This window comes from Lonchura striata, chromosome 3 (genome assembly GCF_046129695.1).
Source record: "Lonchura striata isolate bLonStr1 chromosome 3, bLonStr1.mat, whole genome shotgun sequence".
Classification (NCBI taxonomy): domain Eukaryota; kingdom Metazoa; phylum Chordata; class Aves; order Passeriformes; family Estrildidae; genus Lonchura; species Lonchura striata.
The window spans coordinates 61,423,042-61,447,291 of NC_134605.1; the positions used below are offsets into that span (position 1 = coordinate 61,423,042).

At 37.4% G+C, this 24,250-nt stretch overlaps 1 protein-coding gene across 10 annotated transcripts in view; it reads left to right on the forward strand.

Moving 5' to 3' along the window:
• Nucleotides 1–22,927, forward strand: part of PTPRK (protein tyrosine phosphatase receptor type K) — a 376,330-nt gene extending 353,403 nt beyond the window's left edge. For 6 of the 10 annotated variants that reach the window (XM_021547162.3, XM_077782216.1, XM_021547167.3 and 3 more), the window contains 14 exons: nucleotides 447–523; nucleotides 716–733; nucleotides 3,145–3,181; nucleotides 4,996–5,093; nucleotides 5,783–5,899; nucleotides 6,630–6,784; nucleotides 7,905–8,040; nucleotides 11,265–11,414; nucleotides 11,971–12,144; nucleotides 14,724–14,855; nucleotides 15,087–15,212; nucleotides 17,182–17,345; nucleotides 18,547–18,682; nucleotides 21,033–22,927. In XM_021547162.3, coding sequence (XP_021402837.2) covers nucleotides 447–523; nucleotides 716–733; nucleotides 3,145–3,181; nucleotides 4,996–5,093; nucleotides 5,783–5,899; nucleotides 6,630–6,784; nucleotides 7,905–8,040; nucleotides 11,265–11,414; nucleotides 11,971–12,144; nucleotides 14,724–14,855; nucleotides 15,087–15,212; nucleotides 17,182–17,345; nucleotides 18,547–18,682; nucleotides 21,033–21,086 — 1,574 coding nt within the window. In that variant the 3' untranslated portion in view covers nucleotides 21,087–22,927. The remainder of the gene's footprint in view (nucleotides 1–446; nucleotides 524–715; nucleotides 734–3,144; nucleotides 3,182–4,995; nucleotides 5,094–5,782; nucleotides 5,900–6,629; nucleotides 6,785–7,904; nucleotides 8,041–11,264; nucleotides 11,415–11,970; nucleotides 12,145–14,723; nucleotides 14,856–15,086; nucleotides 15,213–17,181; nucleotides 17,346–18,546; nucleotides 18,683–21,032) is intronic. The other 4 variants (XM_077782215.1, XM_077782219.1, XM_077782222.1 and 1 more) reach the window with 1 other exon arrangement.
• Nucleotides 22,928–24,250: the final 1,323 nt, after the last annotated feature.

Sequence of the window (24,250 nt, forward strand, 5' to 3'; positions counted from 1 at the left end):
GGTAGAATTAACTCTTCATTGAATCCCAAGTTCATTGCTAACTCCTTTGTCTTGATTTCATTAATGTCTCAATATGAACTTGAGCAGGCTTGGGTTGGAAGTGAGGAAACAGTAATCAGCATTTTTGGTTTTCTAGACTACCAACACTGGAGCTGATGTTGAAAGGGACTTTGAGCAAGTAACCTGATTTCTTTGTGTCTTTTTAACCACTTGTGACAGTGCCAATACCTTTCAGCTGCACTCAGTGAAATGTAGTGAAGGTTTTTTGAAGTAATTGCAGACCTCAGACAAAATGGTTCTTTGTATTTCTGTGTAAACAGTTTGGATTTAAGGACTGTAAATTGTGAGGCGCTTGTGCCAGTTTTGGTTCTCTAGATGACTTATCGTTAATATCTATCTTAAAAATCACACTTCAAAAAGGCTCCGTAACCACTTGGTTTTTGCAGATGACCACTCCAGGGTGATTTTGCAACCTGTTGAAGATGATCCATCTTCAGATTACATTAATGCCAACTACATAGATGTGAGTGGAATGCACAGCTTTCTCCCTCTCAATTTGCCAGCTTCTCTCTGTGAAATTATTGCATGTTATGCTACAAAATTATTAAAAGCTTTCTTTTATTAAGAACAAATGTACACTTTCCTTGTTCTACGTCCTAGTACTCACTGACATTGTTGTGCTTTCTTTCACATCTGACTTTGGTTTGGGCTGTAGATTTGGCTGTACAGGGATGTAAGTACCACTATATGTGAATAACAGCATCCTATTGTAAATATTTAATATAGATATTGTTATTAATTACTTCTATTTTTATCAGTTGATAACTATGCATGCCTCATCTAATTTATCTCATCTGTTCCTTTAAAAAGTTTCTTTTCTGTGTGAATATTTTTTGTACCTGTTTTGAAAAGATAATTTAACTTTTAGCTTAGTCCTGAATATTATTGGACGTTAGGTAACTCCGTTGAGCCTATCTGTTCCCATTTTTAGTGGTCATTTTGGCCACTAGCTTTTCTTTTCCCCTTCCCACATATATATAAGAAACTAGATAGTATGCTGCACTGTAGTTGTTTGAAAATATACCTGTGAAGTAGTCATAAATATGTATTTAGTAAAAAAAAGGATGGATAATGATATTTATAGGTTGGGGTTTTTTGTTTGTTTGTTTTTAACAATGTTTTAGACAAGCAATATTTAGCTGGCATTTGCTTTAAGGTGCTAATTTAGGTATTAGAAAGTATATACACAAACACACACACACATATATATATATATATATTTTTTTTTAACACAGAAATTTCTTCACTTCTGCAAAAAATCTCTAAAATTTGAAATTCCATACTTTAATTAGAATACAAAGTAGTTTATAAATTTTAAAAACTGATTCAAATTTTACCAGGCAATTTGACTGACACAATATGAATTTTCTCTAATTAACACCTTAGGAATAAACAAGTTGTTGTATTCAAATTAATTCCAAAGCCATTTGAAAGGTAGTGGAATAGCTATGACAAGTGTTTTTGAAATACATGGCTTTGATTTCTTTTCTTTATAATTGCACCACAGTAGTTTTTCCTGACCACTTTTAGTTGATGAGTTATTTAAGACCCTTTTGACTTTCCAGGATACAAAGATTTAGCTCCAGATATATAGCTGTCTTTTTTATTTGGATGTTTTAACATGTCAATCTCTGTGAAATGATAGGCCTGTGATATTTTGCCTGGGGCCTTAAACAAAAAAACTCTCACAGATATTTAATAATTCCCTGAGGATATTGATTTTCTTATTTAGGAGTGAATTGAATCTCATTAGAAGCAGGCAAGAAAGCTACAAGTTAAAATTGACATTTTACAATTTTAAAGTGACACTTTTATCTTCTTCTCGAAAGCATTACTGAGTGTAAACCCATGTGGCACAGGTTCTACTTCCACAATTTTAAGCGCTGACTTGATATTAAGGACATCAGGAGAAATTCTTTTGTCATTTGATGCAATTTTGGTCTCCGGTAAAGCCAAGAATAAAAAATTCAAACATTTTTTTAGAAGTCCCAGAGGAAGGCGCTCTCACTCTAGATAGAATAATGAAGCAGTCTATGGAAAAGAATATAAAGTCCTTAGGTACACTGAAATCCTTCACTTTAGTAGCATCTTGTGAATACCAGGAATCCTAGGCCTTGTACTCTCCTGTAATGCAATACTTCCAGCAAGTGGCCTAATAAAACTTAACCTGGAGAATAATTGGAGTTATGAACATTTCCACATTGTGAAACTCAGTATTGTCTTCTCACCAACAACACTAAAATTTCCTTCCTCTTTGTAGTTAAATTGCTGGCACTGGTCAAAATATATTCTGAATTATTTCCTCAAGAGCAGTAACTCTTTGTCTTGTAGCTTTTATGTGGACAATTAGTACTGCTAGAATTGGCATAGATCCAGCTATCTGGAAAGGCTTAGGCTGTGTAGGGTTATCTGTTTACCTATGCATATATATATATATATATATATATATATATATATATATATGTGTGTGTGTGTGTATGTAAAAGACTGTGTATATACTTGTGTGTATCATGCCCACTGTAACCGATGCACACTTTGTGCAGTCGAGCAGATTTCACTGCAGTAGGACCTTGATTCTGTGCACACACCAGAGTGTTTGTCCCCATTAGTTAGGGCTGAGGCATTTTCCTCTTTGGGCCTTACAGTGATTCTCTGTTTAGAAGAAGACAAAAGATGTTTTTTTTTTCATATTGACTAAACTGGGAACACAGATCAGCTGTGAGATAATATGGTGGCAGAGAATTTTTATTAAATTTAAAATAAAAGCCCAAATATATACAGCTAGGGAAATAATGTCAATAGAGGACTCATTTTTAGGTGCAAGGGACCAATCTAGAGTACTCCTTCCTGGTACACTACAATGTCTGTTCAAGTCAGATGTTCTTATTTTCATTTTATCTGTTGTCATTCAAGCCTTTTCAATATTAACTGGTTTTTTAGGTTTTGAGCTTCATGCTGCTCTTAAATATTGGTTTGTTCTGAAAGTGTTGTCTAGATATAAGGATTCTGTAGTATCCTTCTGCTTTTATTTTCCACTCTCTGTTACTAATATGGTACTCAAACCAACTTATATTGCTGTTTTAGGGATATCAGAGACCAAGTCACTACATTGCAACCCAAGGTAAGGATCTGCCAGCTTTAATCAAATCAGACAATTGTTCTCTGTGGAGTTCCATAGTGTTTTTATAAAATAGGAGCAGATGAAAATAAAGCGTACCCAGTATTGGGAGTTGTCATTTTGTGTTATGGTAAATTAACACTGTATGTTTGGGTGGACTGTGAATAAATTCAAAAATTATACTAATTTATCATTATCATTATCATTAATTAGCTATTGAGCAAATCTGTCAGTGATAAATTCAGCTGATAAAGTCAGAACCTACTACCATGATTTCCAATTATGAAGATGAATAGAGAAAAGAGACATGGACAGAGAAGGTTTCAACCTGCCTTGAGGCATTTTTCTTTCCATATTACAATGTTTTATTTTGCTGTCTACAACTTAGTCCTGGATGCAGTGAAGATAGTAATGATAAATTAAACTCTTTCAGAAAACCTGGGTAAAGTAAGGCCAGAGGACAAAGACTTTTTGTACAAAGGAGTGAGGCAAATCTTTATCATCTAACACCCTACTAATAAAAAGAGGTGCTAGAGAAAAAAAAATTGTTTTTTGGTTTGTATTTCTGATAAAACTCCTCACAATAGGAAAAACCAAATAGATTAGTCTAAGATTGCACTGAAATATCAGAGGATATGATTTAAAATAAAAATAATTAGATTTAGGTGTGCTATTATTTGATCTGTCAGCATAATCAGATAGCTGTCTGGAAATATCTTATTTGTCCCTCAGTTGATTGTAGATGCACACAGGAAAGTCAAAGTAAAGACTTATTTCAAAGCAGGATGCTTAGAATTTTGACCACATTTGTTTTTCATTTTTGTATAAGTGCTGCCTAAATAGGTGCCTACATGGCATTAAGTCTACATTTGTATTTTATTTCTGTTTTACTATGCAAATCATTGCACATAGTACTGTGGAAAGGAGAGAAAAAATTATTGCTGCTTTTGTGTGCAGCCTTTGATCTAGCACATGAAAGAACATGTCTGAGTCTTCAAATGTGGCACTTAAGGTTAGTGGTGTACTTGGCAATATTAGGTTTATAGTTGGACTTGATAATGCTAAAGGTCTTTCCCAGATAATTCTGTAATTCTATGTCTGTTATATACAGTAATATTTATAGTACTGCTGGATGGTGGAAAAGGAGCTGTTTTGGAAATTATTGTAACAGGATAAATGCCTGTCACTCAGCTGAACATGTCTCTGCAGCAGAGCAAGAGGCAAAATGTAAACATGTGCTTCTCATTTGCCTCACAGAAAAGTACTTAAGTTAGTTGAAATACACTTCAGGGGGAAGTGTCTGGCTCAGTGCCTGCTTGTGCATCCATGCTTGCCAGGAAGTGGATAGTAAGTGCAGAGTATCTGTACCAGCACCCTCCTGCCTGATACTTCACTCTGGCATGGGCGTCTCCTTGGTGAGCACCTGATGAAACTCGTTCTCAGCACATTATATTTAACAAATGTAAAACAAAACTGGAAGTGTAACTATATATGCAGATTGCTGTGCACTATACTACACATTGCTGTGTCCTTGTAGTTCTCAAGCAACTTCTGTCATTTTGCCGCATGGAACACCTGCCATTATTTTCTTTCAAGTGGATAATTCAGTTAAATTGGGAATATCCAGCATTGGTCAGAAGTAACAGTATAATCTGGAAACCGGCACAATGGCACAGTGATGTGGTTTCACAAAGTTTTCTTCTCTGAGCAAATGTGCTCACATGCATCAGCTCTGAAACCCACTGGATTTTTTTCTTAGCATTCACTTTGACTGTTATTTTTTTGCAGATTATTACCTGGATTTTTTGTTTTTACAGGTCCAGTTCATGAGACTGTTTATGATTTTTGGAGAATGATATGGCAGGAGCAGTCAGCTTGTGTTGTGATGGTCACAAATTTAGTGGAAGTTGGAAGAGTAAGTTTTTGGATTTGTTTTTCTTTTAATGCTGCAAGTGTAAAGAAAATAACTGCTGACAAGACATACAGAATGTAGAAGGGTCTTGTGAAGGCAGCCTTGCATCCTGAAAGGGCAAGGGAAGGAGTCCAGGCAATGTTGCAGTTATGGTATTTTCTAAAAGCAGCTTCTGAAAACTGATTCTATGTTTCTTTCATGCGCAGTGGAAAATTGTCTGAATCCAAAATTCATACTTCAGCAGAATAGATTGTATAGTGTTACTCAAATAAGAAGAGTAGTAGAGGAAATGTGCTTCTATATCAGTGGTTAGAAATTAGCAATTTACAGTTTAGCAGTAACACATACCTCAGGGAAGTCTATAAAGTATCTGGGATTACTTGCAACAGTTTGATTATGCATGCAAAATGCATCACAATTTAGCATAAGTGGAAATATATTCCACAGCTCAGCACTAAAGAAAATACAAATGCTCGTTTAGAAGTGAATTTGGCACCTAAATGCAGTTGTGTAAAACAGTGGAAATTCCTTGTAGCTAGTGCTTAACTTGACATAACAGCCACTAGCCGTGACAAGCCACATGAATGCACGGTCATTTTGGAAATAAATGTGGTGTAATGCACTACATGCAGCACTGTATCCTCAAGCTTTTCTTTTCCCTTTGTGTAAAATCATACTAATTTTTTATTTAGGTCAAATGTTACAAGTACTGGCCTGACGACACTGAAGTTTATGGGGACTTCAAAGTGACTTGTGTAGAGATGGAGCCCCTCGCGGAATATGTTGTCAGGACCTTCACTCTGGGAAGGGTGAGCACATTTTGAAAGGGCTTAGCAAACTACTATTTCCTGGTAGCAAGGAGGATGAAAGAGGCTACACTGATGTTTCTGTGGAATGCCAAGTACCTCTGTCTTGTTAGCTGGGCTGCAGTGTAGGCAGCCTTAGCTTACCATGGGAGCTATGCATTGCATCAGCGCTACCCAAGCATTCATCTCACTGTGGGACTTTGAATTTCCCCAGAAATGTTAACTGCTGCCATCTCCTCTCTGACAGTCACCTCTTCTCCACAGCCACACTTCTGAGCTAAACTCAAGTACCAGATTATGAGTCATGCCTGCTGTTCATCCCGTAGCCCTCTGTTCTTACCGCTGCTGAGTCAATCTCAATCAAAGGACAAGTTCTGTGAATACTTTATGTGATACAGCTGTGGTCATATGCTAAATCATACTTGCCTTTAAATGTAGCAGGCCCTTGCCCTAGTTAGCAAAACTTCCGACAATCAATGTGAAATGCATCAAAGTCTACTAAGAAAATCTTCAGTGCAGCAAAACTAATGTCTAAAGTAAAAACTACAAACTTAAAAATTAAAATAACCCAATGGCATCTCTAAGCTTCCTATGGGTTGTTGCTTTAAATAATTGATGAATTGATGAGAACTGCATGTAGATTCTATCAATATATGTGATCATTATTTGAGACAGATAATATCTAGTCTATTAAATACTTTGAATTTCATAACCTTTTTTTTGCCTTTTACAGAGGGGCTACAATGAAATCCGTGAAGTTAAACAGTTTCATTTCACTGGCTGGCCAGATCATGGAGTTCCTTACAATGCCACAGGACTGCTTTCCTTTATACGGAGAGTCAAATTATCCAACCCTCCTAGTGCAGGGCCTATTGTTGTCCATTGCAGGTGTGTACCAAAGGCGTAGATTTGTATTTTTCACAACTATTTATATGGTTATTTACAGCAGTCTCTTCTGAAGCATCCATCATTTTGAAGTGCCCTGTTTTCTTCTTGCCTTTTTGAATTGCCTGATTCACACTGCAGTAGGATTTGGCTGTTTACAGCAATGTTTGAAAATAACCAGATTCTTGTACACTTTTCTTTCATAGTATAATGTGAGATTTTCCTTTTCCCACAACAGTTGCAATCATGATACTAAATCATGATACTCCAGGCTATCATTTTAGGTAGCTTCAACAAATTTTGTGACAGCATTTGAGAATGAGTGTAGATGCATCTGCTTTGATAGCTTGGTGTTGCATATAATGTCTGAACAGATTATTAATTTAAAGCAAAGTAAGCAAGTAGATGAAGAAAGATGGAATGAGGTTAGTGGCAACAAATACAGAATGTTTCTCCTGTGCAGATTTTGCAATGTTATGTTGTTGGGACACTATCCTTTGATAGATAGAATTTGGTTTCTACAAATGTGTGATTTATCAAAGTATTTTAGTCAAATGTTTAATTACATTTTGTAGATGAAGTTACTCAGCCTTTACAGATTTTAATAATTCACTGTGCAAAAACTGTCACTAGCTTTATGTAAAGCCAAAATAAATCATAAGTGAATCTTCTAGGTATCATTAAATGTACTGTCTGAGCTCGCTTGGAACTTGGCTGGTAAAACATACATTTGAGTTTCTTATTGTAATAGATCACTTAAAAATTATTCATAGTCTTATTAAAGAAAAACAAGATCTATAATATTCTGAAGTGCATAAGTTTAATCAGTCTTCAGATATCAGTTAAACAAACTTATTTTTTTAATTAAAGTATTGATCTGGGTGATAAAAAGAATACATTTATTTTTGCTGTTACTTAGTGGATCAAATGTGATGGAAAAATGTTGTTTTGAACACATCAAAAGATTTAAAGGACATTATGATGAGAAGGAGAGAAGACAAAAATTAGATAGTGGCTGTGATAAAAAGCAGAATGATTTTATAAGAATGCTCTCAATAACGGTTATAAAGTTTGTAGAGTTTTTCTGAGGCTATTCCTAACAGTATTTACTGATTCTTTTCAGTGCTGGTGCTGGACGGACAGGCTGTTATATCGTGATTGATATTATGTTGGATATGGCAGAAAGAGAAGGTGTTGTGGATATCTACAACTGTGTCAAAGCTTTGCGGTCCCGGCGCATCAACATGGTACAAACTGAGGTACAGCAGTTTGCCTTTGAAGCACCTGATGCTTTTTGAAACGTTCAGGTGAATTTCACTGTGACTCTGCAAAGTGAGCAGGTGGTGGCCCTGTCAAGGAGGTGCCTCCACTGGGGACCATTGCTGAGTGCAAAAGCACTCAGAACCAGGGTGGTGCAACAAATCTGCCAACTCTTGTAGTCTTCACAGAAACAAGTGCCCCCCTAACTAGGTGACAAAAGGAAAGAAAGAAGGATTTTTTCAGGGAAGACCTTACATTGGTCATGTCTGGGATGTGTCTCCCCAGCTCTGGTATTTGCAATCCCAGAATCCCAAAGGTGGAATTTTAGCAGGCTGACACTTGTTTTAGACAGTCTTCAGTCACTTTATCTATAAATTTGCTGGTGAACTTTATGTCCATTTCACATGCTCTTTTCAATTTTGTTTTTGTTTGTTTTATTAACCTTGCTGTGAATCTTTTCGTATTTTTACTCTTAAGTCTTTCAACACACCTTCAGCAGTTTCACAATAATATCATTGCCTTAGGAATGAAGTTCTAATAGCTTCCACTCTACCACCAGAGTACCACTGAGCTTCCAAAAAACACAGTTGATTGGTTTTATATTGGCAGATTACCTGAAGTGGTTCACCACTTCTCTCTCCTGCCCTCCATAAGGACATGTTCCTGAGATGTTATTTCACCTGTGACCTCATGAAAATCTCTACAGTTGCCAGCCAAACATGTCAGTGTAATTTGGTGCAGTTTTATTTCATGCTGTGTTGTGGTTTGACACGGAAAGAGAATTTTTTCTGGAAGGAAGAGGTTAATTTAGATATTGACTAATTGAAAGTAGACACGCTTTTGAGAACACAGAGGGGTTGAAAGTAGAATTTTCAGGGGAACTTGCTTTCTTTAGTTCTGGTTAGCGTGTAGTGCAAACCTCCCCTGCCCAGCTACGAGCTGGGGGGGGAGGGGAAGCTCCTATAACTTAAAAAGTAAGCTTGAAGGGTAGTAGGACTGGAACTGAGCTGGCCTCTGCAGATGGAAGGGTGAAAGAAATTTGAGATATCTCTATTCCAACCCCCTAGAGTTTCTCTCCCGAGAGGGAGAGAGAAAGCTGTGAGGAAGGAAGAGCGGGGGTGGGGGGGGGGGGGAGCTTTAAAGTGCCCAGTTATGTAAGAGTTACTAAATGTCCAGGCATTGAGCTATCTTGGGAGTTCAGACTTTTAACTTTTCTTTAAAAAATAAAAGCTTTGTGAATTTTTCTTTTTCCTCCTTAGTTTGAAAAAAAAGAAGAGGGACACTTTAAACTCTGAGATGTTGGAAGGAAGAATTCTGGATGGGAGGGGGACAAAGAGTAGCTTTTGGCTAAACTTTTCCGTGTTAGCCACAACTTAAACTAATCTTCTCTTTTAAGAAAAACTGTGTTTTAAGAGGATGCCAGTGAGTCAAAAGACCTGCTTCAGCTGGGAAAAAAACAAAATTAGAGTGAACAGAGAAAAAGTTAAGTAGTTTGTGGTAGCGCCCCCTTGTCTTGAAAAAGAAAAAAAAGAGAAAAATATCTCTATTCTTGAGCCCTTGGCCCCAGGGGAAAATGGGGGGGGACTGTGGTCCCAGACAATAAAAACTAAACTATTGTTTTCTCCCCTCTTGGCAGGGCATCCTTAAAAAGAAAAAAATCTTAAAAGTAGTCTGTCCATCCATGCATTTAGTAGTGAAAGCACTGTGCATAGAAAAGAGAAGAGTCACCATAGCAAACTTTTTCTCCGGGCGGTGCCATGTGTGACATAGAAACACAGGATGTAGAGCTGTGTTTCTTGGGGGGTCTGTGGCACAGGAGAGACTCTGTTCCCTCAATAGACTAAGTATTAGTTGTTTAGAAGGTAGAAACCTGATTACGGTCTAGATTGTGTCTCACTGTGATTTGTTAGAGTTAGGTGGTAGGGAGGAGAAATGTTTTACAAAGTTTTCATTTAACCTTTGTGTGGGTTTTTTTTCCCTTCTTTAGTTTTCTCTTTTCTTTTATAATAGTAGTTTAATAAAGTTTTTTTCCTGTTATTAAGCTTAAGCCTACTTTGCTCTATTCTAAATTCCACTTCACAGCATTCAAGAGAGAAATCACATTTTCATAAGAGCACTAACATTGTTCCAGTGTCAAACCATAACATGCTGCAACTTCTGCCAGTTGAACAATAAACAGTCCTGGTCAACTCCTCCTGCTACAAGCCCACTAATCTTTGGAAAGTGCATGGGGTGGAGTGTTTCAGTGTAACTTTAACCCTCCCAGTCTGATCTGCACTTGCATGTGAATTAACATATCTACTATTATTCCTTTCTCTCCCTTCTGCCTCTTACCTCTCTTATGTCTCACCTTCTCTTAGAGGCTCATATTTGCATAGCAAAACAAAGCTGTCATTGCATCAAGTTCTTGTGATGGTCATACAGTCAACAGTGATGCCAGTAGCTCCATAGCTGTATGAGTAAGACTGTAGGGCCAGAAGATTACTGTGGTCCCTGGACATGTGCTGCTTTTACAGCACATGTTAAATTTTGTGCTCTTAAGAACCTTGTTGGTATTCACAGTAGCTACGTGAGGCTGGCACAGTTCTAGAAAAGGTTTACATCTATTACTCTCAGGGTGAGTAAATATAATGGGCATTTTGTGTAAAAACTGACAGAAGGCCTGACTGAAATAGTAACGCAGTTATCTAGGATTCAGGCTCTCTTAAGACAAGTTAGTAAAAATTGGAAAAATTGGTGCTTCCATTGGCACACACTGGAATTTATTACTGGCCTAGAGCCAAGTAGGAGGCAACTGATGCACTAGCTTGCACATGCATAAGGAGAATGCAACGTGCCAAATACTTGCTAATCAGACTGGTAGTGCTTGAAATTTCTGCTAACATCAGAAGATTGAAAGCTATTAAAAAAAAATTGATAAAGCAAACAAGCCTTTGGTATATGCACAGAAACTCGCAAGCAGTACAAGAAAACTGAAAATCTCATCTTAAATAAATTACTATCCCTGTTCTGTTAAGTTTTACTGAATTTAAATTGGTCCTGAGGAAAACATCCGTGTTCACTGCACCCCAATAAGAACAAGACTATTTGTATTAAAACATTATTTAATGTATTGAGTACTTTGAATGGGTTTAAGAGTGTGCAGTAGGTCTGTTTATCCTAAAAGGAGAGATCTGTTGGTTTTAAATGGCTACAATTTTTGTTTCTTTTCCTAATTTGACAGGAGCAGTACATCTTTATTCACGATGCCATTCTAGAAGCTTGCTTGTGTGGAGAAACTGCCATTCCTGTCTGTGAATTCAAAGCTGCTTATTTTGATATGATTAGAATAGACTCTCAGACAAACTCTTCACATCTCAAAGATGAGTTTCAGGTATTCACAGTTCCACCTAACTCTTGATGTGACAACAATTTTTTTGCCTCTAGATAGATTTAATTTATTTTAAGGAGAAGGTTTTTCATGTGACTTTTATAGCAATTGGTCCTTAACATTTTGTCTACAAAATCAAGCATCCATGTTTATGTGCTTTGCAAAATTGTTTTAAATACAGAATATCCTCCTTTTAATAAAATTGCAGTAAATAACTGTCTGAAAAAAAGACCAATGAGTAGGAGCCAGACAGTTTTGGCTTGCATTTGCATAAAAGGCATAACTTTTTAGAGCTCCAAAGGATCCTCTTTGTCTTATTCCTTTTGGAAGGGGTGGTGTAATGCGGAATGTGTTCAGTGGTATGTAGAATGCCTGCAACTTAACCCACCTTGCAAAGCCCCAGAATGTCCTACAACAGATAGGATCTTGCATTTGTTAATGTCTTCTTGCTAATGCCTCATGTTTTCTCATATTGCAGTATTTTACAGTAAAGCTCAGGGCTTCCGAGTCCCGTGTGTGTTAGCTCAGTGTGCTAAAACAAGCGTCCTTTTTCCCTTAGACCCTGAATTCTGTGACCCCTCGCCTGCAGGCAGAGGACTGCAGCATCGCCTGCTTGCCAAGGAACCACGACAAGAACCGCTTCATGGATATGCTGCCACCTGACAGATGTCTGCCTTTCTTAATTACTATTGATGGGGAGAGCAGCAACTACATCAATGCTGCTCTTATGGACGTAAGAGACTACCTTCTTTGTCTGCATAGTGTGCGATGCAAAGCTCTGTAATGTGAGAGAGAGCACTTGCTGATTTATAAAAGGGTAATTCTGTTACTGCAGTGCCTAATAAAACAGTCCTAATGAAGAAGGGTGGGGGGAGAAGGTAAGAAGTCCCACCAGCTTATGGTTTTGTTCAGAAGGTTAGTTATCTTTAGTCTTTGGCATCTTTGTTGGACCCACTGGAAATCTTACCTTTTTAACAGCATTATATAAAGCTCTAGTGTCCTGACCTCCAAATCTCAAATCTCAGCAAGATTTTAAAAATCTGCTGTTTGTTAAGAAGTAAATGTTATCTTTCTGAACATGAGGTTACTATCACTATTTCATTAAAAAGTCTTTCTATACTGAGGTAGAAGCAACAGAGGAAGAAAAAATTGTTTTCTTGGCATGTTTGGGTATAGAGTATAGGATGGGGGAGTTTGTTGTTTATGTTTTGAGTTGCAGCTCTTTAAAGTTGAAGTCTGAGTAACAGAAGTACTGTCAGGGGGAAAGATGAATTAATGGGAAAAATAGAGTTGAATCTGCTTATATGTGTCTGATCAATAAAGCAGTTCATGTGCTGCCAGATACCTGCCTGTGCCTCCCATTAGCATTTCCAAAGTTAAGCCTCTAAAGCCACTTTTACAATAAATACTTATTGAAGTGGCCTGATTTTCAGGAGCATCTCCCCTTCTTCAAAAATGAAATGCTGTCAGAAACTGCCATGTCAAGGAGAGATGCTGAAATAAAATGGCAAATAGTAGCAGAAATCATCAACACTGATTGGTATAGTCATCCTTGAGTTCTGCCTGAGGTAGTGCAGAAAACACACTGATAGCAAAATGCAGCTCCTAATCTCATAACCAACTGATTGTGTCAAAAAAAAAATAGAGGAGTACCAATGTATTAGGGTGTCACTGGGGGCTGAAAAGATGAATTAGAGCAGTAAATAGAATTCTGGTAGCAAAAATTGTTTAGAATTGCAGTAAAAATTGCATTAAGCACCTGGATAAAATTGATGTGCTATGAACAAACCAACAGAGCTGCATTGAGGAGTGTGGTTTGGGGTGAAAGAAAGGCAACACAGGCTCTGGGAGGCAGGAGGACTCTTGAGTGTGCAACAGCATGTGGCAGGTAGAACATGAACCAAGCAATATATTAATGGATCAGCAATCAGAGACAAGTTAGAAAAGGCAGAAATGGTAGTAATAAAAGGAAAAATAGCAGCAGAAATAAAAAGGTATTATATTACAGTGAAGGCATATAACAAGGTTATAAATAAAAGGTTAAAATTTTAGGTAACAACCTTTTTTTTTTTTTTTTTGCCTTTTCTCTTCTGGACATTTTTTTAAAGACTGATTTATTCAGAGAAGAGGAACGACTCCTGGACAAGAAAAAGGGACTCTCAATAACAAAACAGAAAGAGGAACTTACCCCTTATCTTTCTCTTGAGAAACACAATAAATTATGGGAAAAAGGGGTAGGAAAACATTAGTTAGGACTTTTTTTACTTCTTAAAAGTACAGGGGAAGAATCAAAATTGGTTGTCCCTGGACAGTTCTAGGAAGTAGGACATGAGCTGCTACTACCCCAACATCCTTCCATTAGAAAAGGTAACAAAAATCCATGTTAAAAAAATCGGCAACTTCCTTAATCTCTTGTCAAGCAAGTACTGATGCTAAAGACATTAACAACAAGTTATTGGAATGTATGTTGATATATTACACATAACAATCGCTTAGATCAATCTTCAAATAAGCAAGCTTTCATAGCAAAAGTGGTTTATTGCCCTACCAGGTCTTTCTCTTGGGTTAATTGACTTTTCCATGGATGATTTTAAATTGCGTGCAAAAGACTTCCAATCACTTCTCTTCTGCTTGCTGCTCATAAAACATCTGCAGCAGGAAAGGAGCCCCTCCACTGTTAGTTGCCTCTCAGTTACTCTGCAAGGCTGAAAGTCCCTATTTGCAGTTGTGTATAACACAGCATACAGAAAATGGAACCTTCAGTCATGGCAGGAAATAGGATTTTACTGTTGAACTTATACTTTCTGCTGGAAATGGGTCCCTGTGATCCCAAAAGTCAGTTCTGTGGGTGTCCCTGTGGCTGTGCACTATGAAACAGAGTTTGGGATTGAACTTAGTCCCCAGTTCAATCGCAGAGTTCACATAAAACCTACTGTGGTGAGGGTGATCTGAGACCTCTGCACCCCTCTCTGTATCATGAGGTGAAGATTCCCTGCTTGGCTCCTGGACACAGACCCTAGAGCAGAGTTGCCTGAGCCTCAGCTCAGCAGAGCGACAAAGAACATCTTCAGTGCCTGGAGCATATCTGAGTGTAAAAGCAGGGCTTGTTCTGTAACCAAGAAGAAGGCAGACCTGAGCAGAGTAACCTCTTTGTTCTTATTGGACATGATAATGTGTTTTTAACTTTTACATCCTCAGTGATATATGAAGTAACTGATGTCACACCTTTGTTCTATTTTTATGTTTTGTTCTGTTTCAGTAGAATTTAAGTATTTCCCATACTGGTACTAATAAAATTGTTTACCTTTACAGAGCTACAGGCAGCCAGCAGCTTTTATCGTCACACAACATCCTTTACCAAACACTGTGAAAGATTTCTGGAGATTAGTGTACGACTATGGCTGTACTTCTCTTGTGATGTTAAATGAAGTCGACTTAGCACAGGTTAGTTTGGAGCTTGAATTTTCAATGTACTATCACACTCCTTTAATCACTCTGGATTTACTAGATGATGAAAATGAAGAGCAGTGCAGTGACTTTACAATTGTTCTCTGTTTTACAGTGACTAATCAACACTAGTTGCTCAGTTCAAGTTAGGTGAGATGTCTGCAGTGGAATAAGGCAATGTCAGGTTGTAATTTACCTTTTAATTATGCATGTTTTGCTCTGGTACAGGGTTGCCCACAATACTGGCCCGAGGAAGGGATACTGCGGTACGGCCCCATCCAAGTGGAATGCATGTCATGTTCAATGGACTGTGACGTCATAAACAGAATTTTCAGGATATGCAATCTAACAAGAGTAAGGATTATTCTAGCAATATGTGACAGAAAAATATTTTGTTTTTCATGCTTTCTAGGCTCTTGTGCTTTTTAATTTTGAATAATAGTAAAGTACTAATGTTCATAAGACATTACTCAGAAAAGATTCCTTCAAGCATCAGTATCTAATACCGATTTCTAGTACTTTTCTACCGCTGCAGTACTTTTCTACAATAAGCAGAGAGAGTTTTAAGATGATTAGATGTTGTTCGGAGGCATTCTGCCTGATGTGGGAGAAGTATTCTGTGTTCTCTTGATTTGGTGTGCAGTAAAAGAAATATCCCTGTAATGAACGTGTATTTAGTTCATAGCTTTGGTAAGATGTTTTCTGTGGTGAATCACGAACAGAAACACTGAGGCTGCTTATACAACCAGCACTTCTCAGCCTAAGATGTGAAAACCACAACAGGAAACTCAGACTGTGGCACCCTGCAAAGCAGGGTGTGAAAAAACCCTGAAAACTCCTCTGCCTCTAATGGGTTCTGCCACCACTGTGCCTCAACCTACAGTTATCATCTTTTTCTCAGCTTCAGTAGCAGTGTCAGTCTTGCATTCTTGTCAGCTCTTTCATACCTTTGACCATCTTATCTTTTTAGTGTCCCATAGTGTTCCACCCTCTTGCAGTGTCTTCTTAAATCCTGCTTCCCACACAGTGTTTCCCCCTTAGCTCACCTCTGTGAATTGCTTGTTTATATTGCCTACCAAAAAGAGTTACAGACACTTGTGCCACCTGTCACCTATGTGCAATTAACCAGCAATCCCTATTTCCTTACCACGACTGCTTTTTGTCTTACATCCAATATTCAATTTATCACAATTTCTAGTGTATCTTGAGTATTTGTTTAACTATCATTAATCTTGAAAGATACTATGGGGGAAATTAATTACTGTGTACACAAAGATCTTTCATGTATTTTGTTTTATTTTTGTTTTCTTTTATTTTGGTCACATTTTCATTTTTCAGAGGGCAAAAACCAGTTTTCATGTGGCTAGCATTTTACTCTGTTTTTTTTTTTTTTCCTTGCTTATATTCAGAATTTAAAAAAAAAACAAAACATTTTCAGCTCTTTTTGGAAACTACAGGAAACTAAGGTGTGGGCATACTGGCAAATATTATGCTGCAGCGCTTTTTTCTTGTATTTTGAGACTTCCTCCTTTTTTTCCCTTTTTTTTTCTTATTTTTTCCATTTCTTCCTTTTTTATGATGCTCTGATTTATTACTCTTCCACTTCTCTTTGTCTTCTATGTCCTTTTGCTTATAAGCTTTGCTTTTAAAAATCTCTCTGCTCTGTTGTTACTTTTCTAAAATCCACATTCCTAGTTGTCATCTTCAGCTTCAAGAAACTAGAAAGAGTATTTATTCTTCCTGTTATTGAGGCCTTTCTTGTGACAGTCAAATTCTATTCAAAGCTTTCTCTGTGTCACATCTAGCACGTGGAAGGCTCAGAGACTGGCAGCGAGGTTGTCATGATTATCATAGTCTGGCACAAAGGGAAGACTTCAAGGACAGTAGTCATGTTTGTGCACCAGTATTACTCATTGTTCATTTATAATGGGGTCAGTTCATGAATAGGAGCCGAATGTATCTCTCTATTTCTGCGACTCTAAGAATTTAATAGTGATGTTTTAAATTGATTACTGCTGCTAAGCAACCTTGGCACATAGAATCTACAGAATCTAGGGTATTTGTTGATTTAGAATTCAGTATAAGTTACATTTGTGATTGATAAACTGTGATGTGGTCTTCTATGTAGCTCCCTTTTTTACCTTTTCTCACATTTTCCTTGAACTCATGTGGTAGGAATTACTGGAGCCCCTACCATGCATTGTATACACATTAGAACCTCCATAATATAAACATCAAGGTTTCACATTAGTTTTATATTTTGGTTTCCTAAACCAAGATGTAAAGGTGCCATTTTGACCTAAAGCCCTTTGATTTCCCCCAGCCACAAGAGGGCTACCTGATGGTGCAGCAATTCCAGTATTTGGGATGGGCTTCTCACAGAGATGTACCAGCTTCCAAGAGATCCTTCTTGAAGTTGATTCTCCAGGTTGAAAAATGGCAAGAGGAATGTGAAGAAGGGGAGGGCCGAACCATCATCCATTGCCTGTGAGTAACTTGGAGAAAGTAAATTGCTGCTCTTCAAATAAATTCTTATAAATTAATTATTGGCTTTAATTTAAGCAGTATTCTTATGGATACATTCTTTTGCACCTGTGCCTGTTATTTTTTTAATAAAAAAACATAAAGAAGTACCAGTGCCTACCACTGTAGGTTAGTTTTATTCAACTTTTAGATTTTTCTGTGTCAGGTCAAGGAATGAGTATTTTGAGCGTGATACTACATTGATACCGTGTGTACTGTCATCTGTACATAATAGCGTCTTTTTCAGGTGCAAGACATATTCAGATCTGTTTCTTCTGCCTGGTTTCAGTAAGGAAGTCTTCTATACTGAGTGCCAAATAGGGGGCTTTTGTGTCCTTTTTGCACAGAATGTGATATATTTTTTCCCAATAGAAAGGCCTACAGTATTTTGAGGGATTTAAACTGAAAACTATGGATATAGGAAATCTGAAAAAAGCTCTATTACAGTACATGATACTAAAACTATTGTTGGTAAATGGCTGCTGGTTGCTTATCTGATACTTTAATGGGAGCTGAACTGGGAGTTTTGAAAAGACAGCATCTTCTTCTCCCTAAGCAGAGAGTAATCAATCTGTCTTCTTACTCTGAAAAAAAGACCTCAGTTTAAATGTTCAGTATTACCTAGTGACCTGTTTCTGCCTACACCACCTCAAAATTAATAAGAAGAAATACCTACCTTTATTTCTTTGAAATAATAATTCAGACGTGTCCCCAAAGGTCAACAAGTTATTAAATCAGTGATGCCTTAGCATATCTGGTTGAATAATCTTCACATCATAAGTTAAGTGAGTGTCTTTCCAGAAGTAAGTGGAAAATGTACTTGGCATTGAACTTGTTTTTATTATTTCTAATGTCCTACTTGCCATTGAACTTGGGTTACATTTTTTTCTTTTTATTTCTAATGCATATGTAATTTAGACTTACAGCATAGTTGGGCAGCATGATGGGCTGTAAGGACATAATTCAAAAGCAGTAATTGAGAGGAAGCTCAGAAAAAAAAATGTCTTAGACCAAACCCTCTGGAGCTGCAAAGAGATTGTTAAAGTCTGGTCTGCCTCTGGGACTCAGGAATCACTCGTGCTTACAGAGTGAAAGAACATAAATGTGTTTTGGGTGCTGTCTTAGGCCACAGTGTCATTTAACTCTCTCTTTTCTTTGTGTACAGAAATGGCGGTGGCCGGAGCGGGATGTTCTGCGCCATCGGCATCGTGGTTGAGATGGTGAAAAGGCAGAATGTGGTGGATGTTTTCCACGCCGTGAAGACCTTGCGGAACAGCAAGCCCAACATGGTAGAAACTCCGGTAAGCACCACACCTGCAGAGTTGCTGCAAACAGCCAGGGAGTCTGAGGCTGCCTCATTGTGTGAGCTGTGTTTTTAGTCCTATGCTCACAAAAACTGTGCAAACCCACCATGGGCCAGAAGCTATTGTGTGTAAATACAAGTCAGCATCATGAGAGGACAGGCTTAGCATTTTACACTACTTTTCTTGTAGTGGTTGTATGCTTTCCACAGAAAGCATTCTGAGTTAACAGAAGACACTTTAATCTCCCAAAATAACCCAGTCTGTTTGAAAGGAAGTTGCAGCAGGCTGCACTCGCACAAGCTGTCTTGAAATTTTACAGAGTGAGGCATTTCTCCTTGGTAGGATGAAGCTGTGAAATACAGATTCCTAGCTGGATCTGTGAATATTTTGCTCCTTAGTAAAAACTGCTGCTTTGGAAGTTGTACTGAATACTGACAATCTTTGTTTCTCAGATTTGTGGGAGTCAAAATGATACCTCAGAACTTTAAAATCAAGCATTTGGATCTAGTATTTTGCAAATGAATATATAAAATTATTTAGGTTGGAAGAGATCCTTAATTGAAGTGTCTCTTCAATTAAGAGATCCTTAATTATTGAATCCAACAGTTAAATAATAAACAATAAACTAATACAAACAATATGAGCCTGAATTAGCAAAACTGCAAGACTAAATACCTGCGTATACATTGCCAGAACTCAAAATGACCTTAAATCTTCTGGTTAATCTTTATGCACCCATATGGGTGCCTACCCATTCAAACATTTGCCTCTCCAGCAAAAACTGAACATTAAGGACTGGAAGATCCTTAAAAAATTCTTCCACATGGATGTTTTTCTTTTTTGTAGGTGAATGAAGGCAGGTTATATAGTGTTTGGGAGTTCCTGCCATTTGAGTCTCACACTGCCAGCTGCCAGTGTCACTTTTCAGCCAGATGGCTGCCTACAGCATAAAAATCAGGGATGCCAATTGAAATTATAAACTCATAGTGTTAACACATAGTGGAAATTGCTTCTGACCCTGTGAACTTGCATATTGTACAAAATGGCTGTATCTGCCTCTTCCCATATTCCCATTTTTTCCAAGTGTCAGTGTTTGCTTAATATCAAATAGCTTCTGTGGCATAATTCTCTTAATCATAGTGCATCACTTCCATCCCTTGCCTCCACATGAGAAGAAGGTGGTTAATATGTTACAAATAGAACATCCTGTGGCAGCAGTGACGCTGGTCTAGGTATTGCTGCTTTTGCTGAAAATGCTTTGCATTCTCCCATGCCATAGACATCTGAGACACAACATATTGAATTGCTGCCTGGGTTTCAGTTCACTGCTGTCAAGAAAACAGGTCAGATCATATGAAAAATTTTCTCTATCTCTGTAAAGGGAGGCTGAGGTAGATTGTGTTTGTTTCTGATAAATGCTCTGCAAACATAAATTGCAAAATAGTCCTGAATTCCACTGTAGCTTTACACTGAAGTTGCTATATTTTTTTAGTTATGTATTTGTGCTGTATGAATTTTTATTCAGAACTCTTGAACAGCACCAGCTGTTGAGTTTTTAGTTAGAAAACAAACCAGGAAATCCACTATAAAGCAGTGTCATGTGCCCTACTTTCGGCAACATGATCAGATAACAACGAGCAGTGCAATAAAGCCTTTAAGATATCCCCACAACTTCCTGTTAATGCATCACACTGTCTTCCTGTGAAAACAAAAATAAATCACAAGGGCAGATTTCATTTTTCAAGTCATAAAGACAATAGACATCAAATTCATTTCCTCGGTTTTATTTCTTCTTTCTCTTTCCCTCTTCTCTCTCTGTCTTCCTCCCTGTCTCCCAGTATCAGCTATCAACAACAGTATTGTTGAGGATAAATAATAACCACAATGAGGTTTTGAACTTCTTTTTAAATGTTAGTCTGATCTTTTGGATGCCACATCAACAGGACTGTACCAATGGGCTCTGGACACAGAGCTGCTTGGGGTCCTGCACCAGTTACTGCTCAATATCAGCTAACTCAAATAGAAGTGGTGTATCAGAGTCAAGGTGCTTTCACTGCAAGAATTCTCTGACTGAGAGGAGAGCTTTTCATGTTTGATAAACCAGTTCAGAAGCTGAAAAAAATCAAAGAAGCACATCATTATTTTCCATGGTCAGGCTCCTTTTCCCCTTCATTGTTTAGGGTGAATGTTTAAATCAGAGCTGGTAATATACTTGTGTAATAGGGGGAAAAAAATAGAAAATCCAAGCCTGTCTGGTTTACTAATTAGCAAAGAATGTTCTTGGTTATAGATATTGCTGCTAAGATTTTAGATTTTAATGTAACTTCTGTTTCTGTTCCTCTTAAAGGAGCAATATCGTTTCTGCTATGATGTTGCACTGGAGTACCTGGAATCCTCTTAGTCGGAAAGGATGTGACGAAGTTCACCAAATATATGAATCTCAATAAGCTGTTTTGACAACAGTGCTTGATCCTGTGAAGAAAGATTTTAGGGGAAGAGGGGGGTGGGAGGGATTTTAAATTTTAAATGCAAAGTATTTTTCTTATGAAGTTGTGTATCTTAATAAAAGAACTCAATCTGTTTCTATGCTTGTATACAGTAACAACATTTAGTGCCACATAAATACTATTTAATGAAAACCAGAAGAGATTTGCGCAGATTAGGACCTTCTCGTGTGTGTATATGCAGCCGTCTCTCAGATACAGTAGAGCGACCATCTGTTGCATGTATCAATATTTCCTATATGGTATTAATTTTTTTCTTTTTGATACATTGTTAAAGTACAATAACAGTGCAGATTGATAGTAAGGTTCATTCTTTATACGTTTCAAGTGTTGCATATATATATTATATATAGTAAAAGAAAAACTGGCTTATTTTGTTTTAATGTGCAATGATGGCTGGATCACATAAAGATCTTTATAAAGAAACTTAAACATAAGCCAAAGACTCAAGTGTAAATATGTCTATATGGAGAAAGCACATGTATTTATTATTTACTTGCATTCCTTTTTTGATGGCTGAAAAAAAGAAGAATCATTTTTCTTGAAGAAAGCTTTTTTTGCTGAAATCAAGTGTAAACAATTTTTGTAGTTTATTTTTTGTATGTTTCAGTGTAAGTAGAAGACATACTTTTTATGCATAGACCAAGAAACATTGGTATAGTGGTTTTGTTGTGTACATGCTTGTGGTTCAAATTCATGTAAACAACTTGATTATAGAAGGTCTTTAAGTACAGGACCAAAATATAAACATTTTCCTGAAAATGTATAGTTTTTCACAGTTGCATTAGTTAAGTACTGATAAAAAAGAAATGTAAGGAAGTGCACACTTAAAAATGGCCTTGCCTATGACTTGCACAATATTGGAAGAAATTTTTAAGATCCATTAAAAATTGTACAGGAACCAATTGTTTTAAAGAAATAGAAGCACAGATCAACAGGAGAACTGTGACACAAATAAATGGGTCTGCATATGCCCTTCAGGGTAAAAAAGTATTTGTTTAGGAAATTGTAAAATTAAGCAATGTTTAATTTGATGTTTACAAACATGTAAGCTTTGCTTCCAAGAAAGCAAAATTTGAATAAACCAATGCCAGATTCTGATTATAGTTGTGGTGTACAAAATATTACTTTCCTTTTACTTAGCTTGCATCCGTTTCTTCACAAAATTTCCTCTGAAGTTACCAGCGAAAATCATTCTAGTCTCTTCTTGGTCATTTTTAAAATGGGCAGAAAAATGCTATGGTGCTTTTAAATATTCTGTAAAGTAAGAGTGAACTAAATTTTTATTTAAAGATTTTTTTTTTCCTATTTGATATCCTCTCATTTACTGTCCTCTTTAAGGAGTCATTCTTGTCTGGAAGATCAATATACCTGGATAAGGTAAATCTCAAAAGGAAATTGTATTATTTTTCACCCTGGTGCTTCATGGAGTATGTCCTAAGACTCCATGTCATCTGTATGTCCAAAATTTCTTCCTTCAGGTACATGGAATTATCCATTCAACACTATAAACAGCAGAAAAATGTTCAGGGAAACACTGCTTCTCAGATTTTTTTCAGTGCCTCCATCTGTACCACATAGCTCCACTTCTTTCAAATCTACACCACTTCTTTTGTTTGGTTTGGGTAGGTTTTTTTTGTTTGTTTGTGGGGTTGGTTTTTTTGTTTTGTTTTGTGTCACCCACTGTTAATTCCTAGTTATTAATGGCAAGGAAAATAAATAAGGTTTGAAACATGTACTGGGTCTGGCTTCTTAATACTCAAATTACCCCTTTTTTTTTCATCTGCTGTAATGGAAACTGGAGTATAAATTATATGCTTTGCAACACTGTGCTTTCCTTGTGAGGAAATGGTTTTCAACTAACTTTGGCAGAGAAAGTGGTGGGTCTGTTACCTAGAGCTGACTGTCTGGTCACCACATTTTGTGGAAACAACATGCCTGATGCATCCTGCCTGTTAGACATCTGTCTAGCCCTAAATGATTTTGACTGTGGAAAAATCTTCCTCTGTTGTCTGAGAGGATGTTGAGAAGTCTAGTCTAGAAGTCTGGATTAATTTTGTGACAGGTGAGATGAGTAGCTCTTAGGGTTGTGGAAGGCAAAAGCCACATTCTGTACTGCCCAGTATGATATTTATGTTTTGGGTAAAGTTTTTCTCACAGAGAGCTGCTGTGTTTGGGACATTGGGGTCCATCCCCATCAGAATTTCATGATCCTGGTTAAGACCCTTGAGTCCAGTTTCCCCTGGATGTTAAGCATGACTGGTGCAAGTGCCAGTATTTATCCTGGCATTGCAGCATACTGAGCCTAGAAGAGTCTTCCCTGGGAGCATCCCCCTTGGCTAGAAGAGATTCTAGCTGCCACTGGTCATTCTGCAGTGGGGGGGGAACTTTGTTAGAGTTCAAGTAGTCTGAGAGTCTCATAATTTCTGTAACTCTTGATGACTGTGGTGATCTAAAGAGTTCTTGCAATAGTTCATGCTTGAAACATTTCTGGGAAATTCTTCCTGGCAAGGTCAGGGAAAAGTATAAAGAGGGAATGTGGTATGTAAGAAGCAGATGACAAATATCATTCTCCAGTAATGGTATCTTTTGAGGGTCTCTTAGGCAAAAGACAATATTAGAATGTGATTTTTAGTATAAAGTCAGAAGAGATGCATTGTTTCATTGTGCAGTTGTTTCCCTTGTCTCACTCATTGTAAGCAAATGCCATCTTTGTTTTCTGAGGGTACCAGCTCTGTTACCCTAGATAAATGCTGCTCCACTATCCTTTTCTTATGCCCATGCAACACAGAAGAAAGGGAAATGAGGTGATTGAAACCTGACCCAGACAGAAAACAAGTACTTATCACAACAAGAGTGAGCTGTGGAAGAATAGAAGTATTTCTGACCTTGGACACTTGAATACGGAAATGTTTCACTCCCTGAGGTGGTGAAAACCCACTGGCACCAGTATCATAATGTGCCAGCAGCTCCTAACCTGGACTGGTCTGTAGGGTTCAAGACTCCTCAAAATCTTTCTGATTTCTATCATCCTTGCTGAAATAGTTGCACAGACTCAGTG